Source organism: Typopeltis vanoorti, chromosome 12, assembly GCF_054136105.1.
Source record: "Typopeltis vanoorti isolate ZY-2024b chromosome 12, IOZ_Tvanoo_1.0, whole genome shotgun sequence".
NCBI lineage: Eukaryota > Metazoa > Arthropoda > Arachnida > Uropygi > Thelyphonidae > Typopeltis > Typopeltis vanoorti.
Window position 1 is genome coordinate 54,371,625 of NC_143560.1, and position 17,386 is coordinate 54,389,010.

The 17,386-nt window shown below is 35.6% G+C and overlaps 1 protein-coding gene across 1 annotated transcript in view; it reads left to right on the forward strand.

Moving 5' to 3' along the window:
* fab1 (1-phosphatidylinositol 3-phosphate 5-kinase fab1) overlaps positions 1-17,386 on the forward strand; it is a 757,444-nt gene that overhangs the window by 270,639 nt on the left and 469,419 nt on the right. The window contains exons 16-17 of the mRNA XM_090401892.1: positions 3,092-3,232; positions 15,077-15,203. Of these exons, the coding sequence (XP_090258018.1) occupies positions 3,092-3,232; positions 15,077-15,203 (268 nt within the window). The remainder of the gene's footprint in view (positions 1-3,091; positions 3,233-15,076; positions 15,204-17,386) is intronic.

Here is a 17,386-nt window from a genome sequence, read left to right on the forward strand (position 1 = left end):
TTGGGAGGCATACATCATCAGACCTTCAGCCCAATGGCCAAGAACGCCTACTTAGCCCACCAGAGGGCACCATCAGGACTTCTAGGAAAACGATAGCTTCATATCTTCATTCTCAGTTACTGTATTGTTAGTGCCTGTGTGCACCTGCCTTTTTGTAAGTTCCTTTAGAAAATGGCAATGTGACATTGCCGAAATATCGGAAATATCTATTAAAGTATAATTTAATTTATATTCGGATCTACGTTGTTTCAATTCCCTAAGTGATTTAGAAATGCATAACCAACGTATAAGCCTGTCTTCGAGAATCAACATCATCCACGGAGATACGATCGCACGGAAGGCTCGCCAATATGGTCAAATGAAGTTGAAGCTGTCTAGACAATTAAATCGTCTGACTTTCCTGAAACGCTGCCGGGATAACAAGGTAATCCCTAACTGTGTAAAATTGAAGCACCATTTTGTTTCGCAAAAAGCGCTCCGTATATACGACCGCGCTAGCTACGCGTTACTTCGCGAACAAATCACCGCCACGCGGTTAGGCTTAGCCGAAATTAATGAAGCTATTCGTACCCTCGAAGATGAACTTTCGTGCACTTTGAATCATGAACTGTGGTCAATTTTACATGACATCTCATGTACCACTGCAGACAAAGAGTTTGAAAAGATACGAGGCCGACAGATGAAGAAATTCGATAAATTAAAAAAGAATTCTACCTTCAATCCAAAACCTGCTACCAACACCGTAATCAACCTTTCTTCAGTCACCCTAAAGCCTGAAGCTCTCAACGTGCTTTCACGTGGCCACAACTTCGCCATTGCTCCCAGAAAAATACCAAGTGAGGATATTATGATCCAGATTGAAAGAGGAATCTGCCACCTTCCACATCAAATCGCCAACATTGTAAGACTGGATGTAGCTTGTGTCCTTTCCATAGCAAAACCAACCAAAACCAATATATCCAACAAGGAATTTAAAGCCCTACAGGAATTGAGAAATAATAAAGAATTAGTTATCACCAAAGTGGATAAAGGAAATGCAACTGTAGTACTTAACCAAAAGGACTACAAAGGTAAGCTGAATGCTCTTCTATTAGATCGGGCTACTTACCTCCCTATCAATTACAATCCCACCAACTCACAAATCAGAAAACTTCACAGGCTCCTTAAGAAAGTCACTTCTTGGCCTGTAGAAGTTACCAACACATTAAAACCGTTTAACTCTATACCCCCCCCCCCCCCCGGATTTACGGACTCCCAAAAATACATAAAGAAAATGTGCCATTACGTCCCATAGTGGATGGCATTAATTCCCTCACATACAAATTAGCTAAACATTTGGCCAAAGAGCTCGCACACTATGCTGGCAACACACCATCACACATAAAAAACTCAGCCCACTTCAAAGCCAGCATAGACTTCTCCTCCTTATTCACAAATGTCCCACTCAAGGAAACTTTAGAGCTAATCCAAGCTAAATTTTCCCCCGATATCTCAGCCCTATTTCAGTTCACAATGAACTCAGGCTATTTCGTTTGGCAGGGAAAATTCTACAAACAAATAGAGGGGACAGCCATGGGCTCACCACTCTCCCCACCCTTGGCCAATTTCCGTATGGAGACCTTTGAGGAAAAAGCCTTAGCCTCTGCCCCACAAAAACCAACCATATGGCTTCGCTACGTTGATGATGTGTTCGCTATTTGGCCACATGGCTCTGAAACACTCCTCTCCTTCCTTACACACTTAAACAACCAACACGCCAGAATCAAGTTCACCCTGGAAAAAGAGGAAAACAACTGCCTCCCTTTCCTAGACACACTAGTCACCCGCCAGCCTGATGGAACTTTGGTTTTCTCAGTTTACAGAAAACCCACCCATACAGGCAGATACATCCACCAACAATCCCCCCCCCCCCCCCTCACAACAATATGGAGTGGTAAAAACACTATACAACAGGGCTAAACTAATCTGTTCTAACGACATAGCCCTTAACACTGAACTAAATCACATCCTCAACACTTTCTCAGCCAATGGCTACCCCCCCCCCCCCAAAAAATCCAAAAAATATTAAAACCTACAAACCACAGCCCCCCTCCTCCTCTTCCCTCCACAAAAAAGATTACTCTAAATCCATCACCATTCCCTATATCCGAGGCACCTCAGAAAAAATTACCAAAATTTTAAAAAAACATGACCTCACCTCCTGTTACAGGCCTTACAGAAAATTGGCATCCCTTATCCGCTCTACCAAAGACCAACCACTTCCCCTAGACCTACCTGGTGTATACCAGGTCCCTTGCAGTTGTAAACTGTCGTACTTTGGCCAAACAGGCAGGACAGCGAATATCAGAATTTCTGGACACAAGGACTACATCCGGTTTTACGAGTATAGCCATTCTGGTCTTGCTGACCATGCTCTGGATACTCGCCACAGAATACGGTGGAAGAAAGCAACAATAATACACCAGAGCAAATATAAATTCGAAAGATTATTTATGGAATCAGCCTCTGCCCTAAGAAACTCTCCAAACCTCAACAAATTTGGTTGTATGCGACTGCCCCAAATTTGGGAGGCATACATCAGCAGACCTTCAGCCCAACGCCAAGAACGCCTACTTAGCCCACCAGAGTGCACCATCAGGACTTCTAGGAGAACGATAGCTTCATATCTTCATTCTCAGTTACTGTATTGTTAGTGCCTGTGTGCACCTGCCTTTTTGTAAGTTCCTTTAGAAAATGGCAATGTGACATTGCCGAAATATCGGAAATATCTATTAAAGTATAATTTAATTTATATTCGGATCTACGTTGTTTCAATTCCCTAAGTGATTTAGAAATACTAGTTGTCTAGTTTCGTTCTCTAGTGTTAATACTTTGATTAACACTTTAATTCCAGTGACAATGTTCTGAGGTGCCTTTTCATTATCTTTTGTTAAAGTAAAATTTCTGCCTACTTAATTTCTAGATATGATCAATAAATGATGAATTATTATTGAAAAATATATCACAAATTTTACTAAATGATTATAATTTGTAAATTCTGGTTTTTAAAGATTACATTCTAAGTTTATAAATGTTTGTCTTTTATTTTCAGGAGTTTGAATACTTAAAGAATGCAGTAGCCAAGCTGACAGTTTACAAACCAGATGTACTTGTGGTAGAAAAGACTGTCTCACGTTTAGCCCAAGAAATGCTATTAGATATGGGAGTTGCTGTTGTTCTCAATGTAAAACCAGTAAGCATAACCTTTTTGTTTTCTTTGGTTTTTTAATCCAAGCCAAACATGTCAGTTTGTTTTAAAATTGTTCTCCACTTCTCCTAAAATAAATAATTTCAACTTGAAGGATGTGGTTTACAGTAAATTATATTATGCACCTGCTAATCTGTATTGTGTCTCATTGTAATATCTTCTGCTTGCTGTCTGCTGGTTGTAAATGTATATTATGTTTTCTGCCTAAATAGGTAATATCTCTTTATCTTTATTCTTTTCTATCTTTTGGTTCTATTCCTAATTCTTTATAGCTTTACTCTAATGCGCTTTTTATCTCTTATCCTTTCTCGTTTACTTTACTGTGTACTATGATTATCCACCTTCTGTATTTACTAGTCGAATGCCTATGAATACTGGAAATTTATTTATCAGACTGTTCCACCAATATATCATTTAATTGGCATAAGACTAATTAAAACTTCTGGTAGATTTCCCTCCCCCCTCCCTCTCTCTCTCATGAGCGAAGTTTCTTTTAGCAATGTTTACTTTAACAGCCGTGGTGCGTAAGTAACTGAACTGTGTTTTTATTGCCTTAAATTATTTTCCCGCTCACAAGTCTGATTTATTTAAGAACAGTGCAGTTGTAAAATAAAAGATCAGGCAGCATTCTTTTAACAAATAATTAAAACACATTTATTTACAAATTATACATGAATTAAACAATCGGGAGATTGCTTTCCCTATCCATTTATAACAATCTTAAGCATAAATTAGAACCTTTTTACTTTAACACTAAATACTTTCTTTAATTCAAAAACTTATTTACTCTCTGTTTACAATTTCCATTTATTAAACTCCTAGTTTACTTGCAAAGAGGTTAGCAAACTCTCTGTTAAGTTACTTTTACAAATTTGATGTCAACTTCCAACATGCCAAATGATTCTCTTAAGGACACTTCTTGTTACTGTTAATCTAAATCTTAATTGTCCAACTAAAACACATTACAAGAGCAATTGTACAAAAGTGTGTAACTTACAAAGGCAAGGCTCCGTATCGCACATGCAGTCAAAAGGTCTTGCGCAAAAAGTTCAAGGCAATTCTTTTATCTCAGATCTCGAGCTTCCTTCAGGAAATCTGGCATCAGCAGTTTCTCGTCAGGAAAATAGCAAGCTGTGGACTCATACAGCTCCGGCAAAAGGTTGCTCTCCCATGGCGAAAAGAAAAACTTCCAAGCGAAGCTGCTTCGGGAATTTACATCGCTTTTCTCCTCTGCATTGGCTCGCCGAAAATGCCTGGATGACTGGCTCTTTTTTTTTTTCTGCCATAGCTCGAACTGCCGCCTCCAAGAAACTGAAACTGCCACCAACTCTCAACCGGGATCCCTCTCTCTAGTGTCTGGAAACCTTCTCTTCTTCGGCATTTAGAACTTCTCCTTTCGGCAACTTGAAGCCCTCTCTCTGGCCTGGAAGCTCTGTCTCTACAACTGCTGGGGATCCATCCTATGGCGGCGACTGGAACCGGGAAGCCCTGTTTCTGGTGAAGCCTGGAAGCGGGGAAGCCTTTCCTTCTTTGGCAATGTCTGGAAGCCCTCTCTCTCTCTCTCTCTCTCTCTCTGGCCTGGAAGCTACTCTTTGGCAGTGACTGGAACCGGGAAGCCCCTTATGCTTGGCTTAGTCCCTTTTATTTTCCGATCTCGCGACCTTGCACTAAGGGTAGTAAACCCCAAAGAATTCAGCACGACCCTTTTATCTTCTTTTAAGCTTAACCCGCTCTTTGTTCTCCTCCGAAACTTGTCTCTAAAACTAGCAGACCTCTTTGATACTTTGCTTCTCCTTTCGGAGCCATGAAAACTTCTCTAAACCTAGCGGCACTCTTACATACTATCTTTAAAGGTGTTAGCGCAGTAAGCAACTCTTATATACAAAACTAGTAAACAACTTTTCCTGTGCTCTTACACATAACTATATACATATACAAAGTTACCCTGGGAAAGCATTGCCTTTGTATATGTTTGACGTTAAAACAGTAAATACATTCACTTCCCACAGGGTTAACTACATTAATATTTTGCAAAATATACATAGAAACAATCAAGGTTTTACAGTTCTTGTGGGACTTGACCTATGTTAAAAAATCGATGTAAAGCGCTTTGATATTTTTAAGCTACATCGAGTTTTTATCAACACATCCTTGACAACACAATACCAAACTGCTCCAAAATATTTTTTAAATTTCATTCGAAAGGAATTCAGAATTTTAACTCCAAAATAGTTCAGAATTATGCTAAACTAAATTTATTTATTTAGTGAATTAGATTTTTAATTGATGTTCCAAAGTTGGATAACTAAATTCTTTATTGTTATATAAAAATATAATACTATGAATTGAGATGGGTATCTCCAACAGTTCTGTAGGTGATATCTGAATTCATATGAACATTAATAATTTTATATAAAAATACCCACTTAAATATAATTATATAAGTGGAGATTTTCATTTCTTATTTTATTTTTGAATATCCCATGCTATTTTTTAATTAATTATGTGATTTCCCATTAATTATCTTTTAAACATCTGAGACTTTTTTACATATCTTATACCATTCCCAAATCCTAGCAGATATTTTTGTGTATTTATTTATTTTTTTACATAGCACATAAACTCTGCTCTAGAGACCAAACATTAAACTTTTCAAGCAACTCCAGGCTACAAATAAGCAAGGGTGAAAGTTTTTTCACTTGGTTATTCTATAAATTAAAGATGCCAAGAAATGATATTCTTGGTTTCATCCTTTATCCAAGTGTAAGCAAACAAAGTTTGAAGTGAAGTAACTTCACAACTGGGCAACTCATATATAGATGTTAATGACTTCACATCACTTTCCTTAGTATCCCATAATGCACTGTACATATCCCTATGGACATGTATAATGCTATGCATTATGGGAAGGGTCACTTAGCCCAGTTGTGAAGTGACTTCATGCACAAACTTTGTTTGCTTGGAGATAACCAAGGATGAAACCAAGAATATAATTTCTTGGCATCTTTAACTTATAGTAAAACCAAGTGAAAAAAAAATTCAACATCTATCTCTAATCCAAAGTATTTTAGTAATAAGATGTGGCACCTTCTGACTACTTGCATATGGGAAATTAGACCTGCATTATTTCAACCTTGGTATCTCTTCTGGGTTTGTCTCCCACTGATGAGACCTCAAAGGAGGACATCCCAGGAGTGGAAGAGGTGGGATATGCACAGTTAAAAACATGTCTTGACAATGCTCAACTAGTAGACATATGGAGAATTTGCAATCCTAATCTTGAGGTTTATACATATATGAATCAAGGTATTGGTACCCCATCTTGATTGAATTTATCTCTTCTTCCCTTATAAATAGGATAATTCAGATTAAAACATCTTGGCATCAACATGTCAGATCATAATCCAGTTTTACTTAAGTTCCACTGCGTGGAACAAGTAGAGATCAGTTCTGGACCATGGAGACTTCCACTAAATTTTCCATTGATCTTTTCAACCAAATTCCAGACCCCTCTGTTCATATTGGCATAATGTACCTAGGACTGCGACATGTGGTTAAAATTCAAACAAGTAGTAAAACAGAATACTATTGAATGTGGAAAGGAACAGGCTTTCCTCAAAAGAAAAAAAAAAAATGAAGGCCTGTATAAAGAGATAAGTTAGTTCATAGCAACTAATGCAATGGTACTGAATGTAGCAACATCATTAGAAACATTAACATAGAGATAGAACTGGAAAGGTAGAAACAAGTAGAAGAAAGAAATTTTAAAATAAGAATACAACAGCAGCACTTAGGAGATAACCCTTCAGCTGCATTCTTCAATAGGCAATTCACTAAATTGTACAGAGAAAGGACTATCACTCAAATCTGTGTTGATGGTAAAGACATGTCCACCACTCATGACATCCTTGACTCCTTTCAAAAACACTACAAAAATCTGTTTGAAGACAATAGTACTGGGAAATTATAACTCTTGGAACATTAATTAATGGCTTTCCTGTTCATATCCAAGATTGGCTTGATAGACCCATTACAGTAGCTAAAGTTATCACAGCCTGTAAATTATTCCAAACAAGAAAATCCCCAGGACTCGATGGTCTAGGGATATAACTTTACCACGAGGCCTGGGATTTTATTCTTCCCAATCTAGTTATATTGTATAATTCTTTTTTCTCATCAAGACACATACCAAGTGAATTTGTAGCAAGCCATACCATCCTCATTTCAAAACCTAATAGAGATCACACTCCAATCATCAGCTGGAAACCTATTTCTCAATCTTATACTGACCACAAGATATTTTTCTGCATTATCAATAACAGGATCAAAGTAGTAATGAGATACATAATTAAAAGCACACAGGTGTATAGAGTTCCAGGCTGAGCAGTAGAATATAATTTGTGTCTGCTATATGATCTACTCCACTTAGTTAATATGAAAAAGCAGCCAATGGTAGTGCTATCAGTAGGCCTTACTCAAGCATTTGATAATGTCCAGCATCCTTTTCTGTTCCACATCCTCCAGCAAATTGGTGTATTGTAGTAATGAGATACATAATTAAAAACAAAGTAGTAATGAGATACATAATTAAAAGCACACAGGTGTATAGAGTTCCAGGCTGAGCAGTAGAATATAATTTGTGTCTGCTATATGATCTACTCCACTTAGTTAATATGAAAAAGCAGCCAATGGTAGTGCTATCAGTAGGCCTTACTCAAGCATTTGATAATGTCCAGCATCCTTTTCTGTTCCACATCCTCCAGCAAATTGGTGTGGGTAAAAAGCTGCTGTTATTACATAGGCTCCTTCAACTACCCTCCTTCTAGTTAATGGGTTCTTATCAGACACCTGGTCAAAATTCAAAAAGGAGTCAAGCAAGGTTGCCCTCTTAGTCAATTGCTCTTTGCATTGGTTCTTGAATCTGTCTTACAGGAAGTCAACAATACACATGCTGTGCAAGGAATGATAGTTCCTTCAACTCTGAAGGAAAATAAGGTATTAGCATATGCCAATGGTGTAGTGGGCACTTTGAAGGATAATGATTCCATATGCATATTTTCTGGTATTTTGGAAAAATTCAATAAAATTAGTGGATTTACTGCTAATGCATACATAAGAAAAAATTAGAAGCTTTTGGAAAGTGGAATCTTGGAGGCATTCCTTTTGGACTAATCCCTAAGAGAAAACCCATCATTATACTTGGAATTCCCTTCTCCACTATCCCAGTATTACCAGTTCAAGAACTTATGTACAAGAACATTGAAACCTTAGAAGACTAGAAAATTGGACCACTTTTGTTTCCTTCTAAAGCCATAGTACTCAAAACCATAATCTTCTTTGCTCAGTTGTATATAATAAATATTACAGACATCACTGAAGCTAGCTCAGTTGAATGTAATAAATATTACAGACATCACAGATGCTGAAGGAAAGCAATTTTATAGTAAGCCTGTGCAAGTTTTTGGTCCAGCTGATCAAGAAGTTAGAAAGGAATTTTTTACTTGTAAAAAAATTGGCCCAAATCCTCCATGCTTCAACTATCAAAGAAACATGGAGGATTTGGACTTCCAGTCTTAAAATTATGTTATTTAAGCAATACAGCTTAATAAATCAATAAAAGTTTGCAGACCAATCACACATGTGCAGGCCTTCTCCGGTACTACCTGGGCATTTCCCCCATTTGGAATAAATTATAATAAAGGTCCAAAAGCTGAGATTGTTCCTGAATACTACAGCATTCTGGCATGGTTTCAGTTCTTTCCATTAAAAAAAAGTAAAATTTGGTATAAAGAAATCTTTAATCTCCTTCACCATGAACTTTTGCAATTGGGTATTGACAACAATACTTCATTTCATAACTTATTCAAGTTCCAAGGATACCCTAACAAGAGGGATCTTGCTTGGAGAATTGCATATGGCTGCCTTTCAGTCATTACCATCAAATGGCAGTACTTTATTGAGATATAATCTGGGACCAATTGGAAACAGTAGAACATGCATTCTACAGCTGCCCTCTTGCCCTGTGTATTTGGAACAGATTATGTAGTGTTGGGCATTCCATTACTTACAACAGAACAGGTGTTTTTTTTTTTGCAGTACCCACGACCTGTCAGCAATGGGAAGAGAATTTTGATTTTTATAATTAATGAATTAAAATACCATTTATGGAAGTTTAGAAAGAAGCATGGATTTGAAAACCAAATGATTTTTGTATTTAGAAAGAAGGATTCTAGGAGATATCAAATATTTAACTAGGTGTTGTAGACCACCCACATTATGCAATATTTACCAGGGGGGGGGGGGATAAAATTCTGTCTGTTTTTCCTATGAGAGGTCTTTTAAATGGTTCTATCCTCTTAGTTCAATGTGGTTATATGGTCAAGTGAGCAATGACTGGAGAGCAATCCCAGGCAGAAGAGGCCAACTCAAGGCAGTTAACTCAGATAAGTCTAACCACCTGGCTATCAGTCATCTTTACACTTTAGTTTCAATTGGTCTTTTGATTGTTCATGGTGAAAAAGGAAAACTAATGGCCTTTGGCTATGTGATGATATAAAAGAGATGAGGCCTTTTTTCTATCTCTCACATTATCTGTCTGTCTTTTCTTTCTCCTAATACTATCAGCTCTCTTGCACCTCTATGCTAATTATTCTTTACCTATGATGAGCACCCTCTTACTTTATCACCTCAATTAAAGTCAAAACCGGTCTGGGTAGTGGCCTTTCCTATAATGCATAACATTATACATGTCCATAAGGATATGTACCTCGCATTATGTGATACTAAGGCAGTTGATGTGAAGTCATTAGCCTCTATATACAAGTAGTCCAGTCGCGAATATACTTCACGCACAAACTTTGTTTGCCTACACTTGGATAAAGGATGAAACCAAGAATATAATTTTTTGGTTTCATCCTTTATTCCCTTATTTAATTTCTTGCAACTACAACCCATAAACACATGGGTTGTAGTTGCAAAAATAAAAAAGATCAGAAAGCAATGGATTGATTGCCTGCATCAGAGTTTTGAGGTGCATCAAGATCACAGATATGAGATTAGGGGGATGAAGAGATGACATCAATGAATCAGTGGCAGTATCATATTTAAAATTGAGGATATTAGGAGAGAACTTGCCATTGTTAGCATTCAAGAATGTGTTAACGGAGCTAATCTCAGGTAATATGGTCACTTAAAAAGAATGGGAGAGGAAACATTAGCAAAACAAGTGTTCTTTGCTTGGCAGTAAAAATACCTAGAAGACGACCAAGATATAGGTGGATTGATACAGTAAAAGTGCCTTAGAAGACAGAAATATAAGAATCTGATAATGTTTTAATCTCGACGGATAACATATTAATTCAGAGGCAAATTGTCAATCAGAGGTTGCTATTGATGTAAATTTTTCATGGGAGTGTACAAGATATCATATCTTGTACACTCCCTGAGTGAGGGTATCGATTAGTCTTATCCATCCCTTTAGGATGAGTAGAGTCCCCTAATGAGGGGTTCACAATGAATTGTAATGTGCCAGTTCATCACTCCTTGCTACATCCCTTAAGGACAATATTCATGACTGTAATCCGTATATGTTCACGGGACCAGTTTGCCTGTTCTGAGGGGACAAAAAACCTGAGTTTCCAGGTGAGAAAAACTGCTTACCTCCTTATGAAACCAACTAACTCACCTTTCAGTGAAAGAGACCAGATAAATGTTCCTCATGTGACTGACGGGAATCAAACCCAGGTCTTTCTAACCAAAGGGCTTCATCTGTACCAAATGAGCTACGGAGGCTCTTGCTGAGTGAGGGTACATATTTGGAATTTGATGATGAGGAGGAACATGAAAAATTTCATACATGTAATGGTTGTTAAGTGATAATAGAAGATGAAAAAACAAAATTAGATTAAAATTCAAATTTTAATCTCTGAAACCCTATTTTACTCAGTTGAAAATGATAGTTAGTTTTGTGTTGAAAGGCCTAAATTTGAATGCTGTCTAGGATGTGAAGAATGTTTATAAGATTTTTTTTTTTTTACCCCAAGGAAAGTTAAGTAGTGTAAGCCATAGGATTTTTCCTCCCTGAAAGTTAGGTTTTTCATCCTGCAAGTGAGACAGACTGGCCAGTGAAAATGAACGATTGACAGACTCTGAAGATAGGATTTTTTGGAAACTAAATTTCATTTTCTCTGCTGTAGTGAGTCTTTTGACTCCATAGAAATCTGGTGTTAGTGTTATTAGGTTCAATGACCTGTCACAGTCAAGTAATCCTATTATAGTTATGAATTATGTATTAAGTAACAACTGCAATAGTGTAGTTGTTAATTAATTAATATGTAATTAATAACTATAATAGGATTACTTGATTGTGGCAGTTTATTGAGCCTAATAACACTAACACCAGATCTCTTTGGAGTCAAAAGACTCACTGCAGCAGAGAAAATGAAATTTCATTTCCAAAACAGATAAATTTAGAAGTAATGTCTTTGAAAGTAGGTTCTCTTAAAATGAATGAAGAATGTTCATGGTGCATAATTGGCAATTAGAAATAAAAAATAAGCTAATGCCTTTTTATTATAGGAAGTAGGCGAGGCCTTTTAACCCTATGTAGCTTTTGGAGACTGGGTGGGCAGTTCAATCTCCACCAGCAGCCAATCAGAGATAGCTGCTTATGACTATCACTAATTATATGCTGCCACCGCTGAAGAGACCGGCAAGCAAGTGCTGCCATCTCTTGGTACCTAACCCTAATAGGATATGTTGCTGTCTGAATTAATGTGAGTTCTACGTTCGATTTTCTTGAGTTTATGGGATGAAAAATCCGAGTTTCCAGGAGGAAAAAATCCACTTGCCCATGCCAGAGATTGACTAACTCAGGAACTGGTCGAAGATAGGCTTAGAAAAAGTTCTTCCAGTCGGCAACTAGACATGAACTTCCAGTCGGCAACTGAAGCTTATCTTCGTGCAGTCTAGCGCAGAAGATGCCACTTCCACTGAGCTACACAAAGGCCTTTTTTAGAAATAATAGAAAAATAAATTTAAAAAAAAAAAAAATAGAAAAATAGCATCAAATTATTTGGTTTATACTTTCACATTGCCAGTGTAGAAGAAATCTTTCTTTTAACTATATGAATGATTGAAATAAAGAGAATTATGTTACTAGAAATAAATTTAGACTTTTGCATATCCAGATCCATTTGCACTGCAAATGAATCTGGATATTCAATTAATGTTCGTTTGCAGAAATATTTTGACTGTTACTTATTCCTATAGAATATTAAGTTATATAATTTCTTTAACTTCTCTTAATATTTTAACATTTCAACTTTTTATATAAAAGTTCTTTTTTTTTATTATATTATATTTTAGCATTCAAAAATTATACTTTGCTTATTGCATCATGAGTGTTTTTTGAGCTTTGTAGTGACTGCTTGGATTCTAGTTTACCGAAGAAAGAATTCTAGATTCAATTGTACTTATCACCCATTTTTTTGGGGTCTTTTCTCAATTGGTTGCTGAATTAGTTAGTCTTTAGTGAAGTACATGGAGTTTTTTCCTTTGCAATTCAGAAAAATTGATCATACAACACATGATTAATGTACACTAATAGCATTGCAATCATGAGAAGTGCAGTTTGTCTACCATGTTCTTGTGTCTTTTTCTACCACTGGATAGAAATGTGGCATTGAGCAAACTGCCTGAAACTGGACATCCATTAATCTGATTTCAGTAAGAAAGGGTTGTAGAAATAATTTCACCTATTCCTGCTACAGAACAACAACAAAAAAGATATTAGAAGATTTATTTTATATTGCATAAAAATTTAAACACTTAAAAAAAATTTCACATTGTGTTTTTCTGTAGTAAATTATATTTTAAAAACATGAGCTTTAAAATATAATTTACTCTAGAAAACATAAAGTGAAATGAATGAAAGTTGATCTCAAACATTATCCTTACAAATAGGATTTCTTACTTTTTCCCTTCTCAAATTGTTTTATTTATTTTTAGTCCATGTACTCTACCTCCATATTTAAAAAGTAATCAGATACATGTAACACAGTGTTTTCCTTCCTTTCACCAACAAAAAGATAGTAAAACTGCTGTAATGTAAAGAACCTAGTATATTTTGATTTCCCCACGGGAGTAGTAGGTGGAACTCCTATAGTCCTGCTTCGAAGTCAATCAGTAGATGGCTTGTCTCCACTCTTCATTATCTTCATGAGTAATAAGTTTATTTCCACTGATAATTTGCAGACATACAGGTGGTGGGAGTAACATACAACTTCTACTGTCCCATATTACTAACCTTTACCAATATTAATATATATAAAAAAAGCAATTCCTGGTTCTTTGAAATCTGAATAACGGAGTAGGAAATAAATTCCAGATATATAGAAATGTTTTGGGTACATTTGGAGAAAAAGAACAAAGCTTAATAATGATAGTAAATACTTGTTGGATTTCTTGTTGAGGACATAGATGAGCCATTGCTAACACTATGCTCCAGCATAAAGATGTGCATGAATATAAAAAACTTATTAGAAAATCGAATTAGAATTAAATTATTCTCTGGAATTAGAAATACTGGAAAATATTTAACGAAACTAGACAGGATAAGGAAAAAAAGATCAGAACAAGAAGAGGCAGAAAAGCACTGAACTTGGTAATCATAATAATAATAATAACAAGATATGGCAATTAAAATCTAAGAAAAAAAGAGGTGATATGTTACAGTGATTCAATCATAAAATTTGCGCTTGCCAGGGGAGTCACTACTACTAGTTTCCCTGGGGCAAAAAGTAAAGATATGACAAATGTAATTGAAAAACAGAAAAGAAAAGTAAAAGAGATGGTAGTTCTTGTAGGAACTAATAATTTAAGTAGTGACAAATATAGTGTGAGAGAGGATATGAAAGGTCTGTTGGAAGAAGCAAGAAAGAAATGTGAGCAAGCAAAAATTATAGGTTTGCTACTTAGGTATGATAGTACTGAAAAAATGAATAAGAGGGATGGCCTGCACTTGAATTCATTTGGCATCAGGAGCCTGACAGAATTACTTATTGAGATGAGACCTAATGCAAAGAGTCAGGAAAACTAGATTATCAAGGGAAAATCTGTGTGAAAGTTCAGCTATGTTATGCAAATATGATAAAGATATAAATGAACATGGTTATTCATCTGGTGAATGAGTGGAAATATACGCTTTGGGTTCAGACTTTTTGAGTATGTCTTGGGAGGGAAAAGAGAAAGTTCTACAACAAGGTCAAACAGATGGAAGATCTAATTATAAGAATAGGCTAGGTGGTAATTTGTTAGGTCTTTACACAAATGCCAGGAGCATCAGAAACAAAGGGATTGAGTTTATTTCTTTATTGAATACGATGTGGCCTAAGATTGTTGGCATTAGTGAAACCTGGTAAACTATTTTTAGGAATGACAGAAGAAAGACAGGAGAGGATGGGGGAGTACTACTAATAATATTAGGCAACTTCCTCCATGGAGGTCTGGAATAATAATAATTTTTAATAATTTCATTAACATATCCTGGTTTATGAGTAATAAATACTTATTACTGCATTGTATATTACACCCACCATTGGATTTTTCTTCAAGAACTGTAAGATCAGATATCGGTGAGTTGCATTTTTCAACTAGACTCAGATTAAGCCTTGTACTACCAAAATGAATTAATGTTTCTGAAATTCATTGTGTGTTTGATTTGAGGATGTTAAAATGTTTGCATTTCTGGAATTTTAGAATAGTATCCTGTGTTTTACTAAACATGAATTGTAAATTTTTAATGTTCATTTTTTATTTGCATATTAAAAGTCTGTAATGGAACGGATATCTCGATGCACCCAAGCAGCAATAGTGTCATCAATTGATGCTCACCTTGGCCGACCACATTTAGGATCATGTCATCACTTCAAAGTTCATACTTTCAATTTACCTGGATGTAAGTATTACATGCAACTATCTATATTAAAAATATGAAGTGATTTTTGCACTGGTAACTATCCAGAGCACAGAATAAATTTGAGCAAATAAAATATTTGAAGTTTTCATTTTCAGTTTTTTTTTATTGTTGTTTTTCTCCATATCAATTAGTTATTTGTTAGGTCTTCAGTATTGTTCAATTCAATTCAAGGTATTGCTAACTAAATTAGTCTATCTTGGTCTTCTTCCTACCAGCCATACATTAAATGCTTCTATTGCTAAACGTTTTTCTCCTATTCTGAATATTTAAGTAATATCCTTTTTTCTTTTCTTTTTTTTTTTATTATCCCATGGTATTATTACACCAGATCATTAGAGGTCAAATTCATGAATTTTATACAGCACCTTTTCTGGGTTGTTATAAAGTTCACATTTAGAAATATTCATACAAGTTAGTAAATGCAGTGGTGGTGCTTCCTCGATGCTACAGATTTTGCAGATGGAGTAGACTTTTATGCCATTGCTAAACTTGATTGATCTTGTGTGGCCAGTCTTGAGGCGAGAGATCATGGTAGTGGCACAGCGATTAAACTTGGAGTTAATGGTAGCTCTTGGTTTTTCTGCTGAATACCAGTAGTGAGTCATGTTCTGGAGAATCATTCCTTTTATGTTTTCTTTTTTTGAGTTGTTTTAAAAAGAAATATGTGGTATCATTTGATATTGCATTCATCTACAGTTTCATTTCCCTTTAATCCCACATGGGATGGAATCCACTGGAAAATTATTTCAGAATCCTTATGTGGTTTATGTTTTTGCTATGTCTCTAAGTATTTCTTAATGGCTAGTATAGCAATTCTTAATAGCTTGAAGGGCTGCTAAGAAATCTGTGAAAAATATAAATTCCTTTGGGTTTTGTTTATCCAAATGTTGCACTGCTGTGTTATTATGGCTATTAATTCTGTATGGTATGAACTGCATCCTATACTGTTGATTATTTTTAGTTCTATATTTTGAGAGCCATAAATGAGTATGGCACTCTCAGAATTGTCATTTGGATTTTTGGAGCCATTGTAGATCTTTATCGAGTCAGGTCCATATTTCATTATTTTTGAAAGAGCTAATGATCTCAAGATTTCAGGGTTTTCTAGGTTTTTTCTTATGTTTCCCTATTTCAAAATGAATAACTATATATTTCCTGTCTTGATTTAGAGGAAATGCTGGGTAGTTGGCTATTTTGTATTTGGACAATCCAAATTTTATTTTCTATGATTTCATGCATTGTTGATTTTTTTCTTTATTCTGTTTGTTGGTTACCACTTTTTAAAAAGTTCACTTTTTCTATGATGTACAAAGGTTGGCTCTTTTTTCTACAAATTTAGTAAGATTTTCCTGCCACCTAATTTTTAAAGGAACAAGGTTGGATTCGAATTCAGCTATTTTTCCAGAAGTTGTATTGCTTAGTCCACATATGATTCTAGCTGCATTTTTCTGAATTTTTATAAGCTTGTCTAAACTGGTTTGTGATGTTTGCATCCAGATGGGCAAAGCATATTCCATTATGGGTCGGATAATAGAGGTATATGTGACTTTTAAGGTTTTAGCATCTGCTCTCGCAATCTTTACCAGAGTTACCTTTATGATATTTAGTCTTCTTTTTGCTCTGACTGCAACATTGTTGATATGTTTATTGAAATTTAGTGATGGAGCCAGAGTAACTCCAAGGTGTTTGGGATTTCCATTAAATGTAATTAGTTTATTGTTTAGCTTGATCTTTGGTCTCCACTTTCTGAAGTGGTTATTAATGGTAAATACACAAATTTCTGATTTAGTAGTGTTATTTTGATTTTTTGGTTTTCACAGTATGTAGGTAAACTTTCAATGGCTTTGTTTAAGTGACCTACTGCTTCTAAGTTGTTATGAGCTGAGAATAGGACCAAATCATCAACAAACATAGCTATCTATGTTTCTTTATTTATATTTTTGTCTAAGTCATTTAAGTAGGTGGAAAAAAGGAGTGGGCTCAAAATTCTGCCTTGAGGGAATTCCTGTCTTATTTTCACTTTCTTGGAAAAGGTATTATTTATTCTAACTCCAATTGTTCTATTTCTTAGAAAGTCATAAATCCAGTTTAGAACTTTTCCTTCTATTCCAATATGACAAAGTTTGAAAAAAAGTTTCTGTCTCCACACCTTGTCAAAGGCA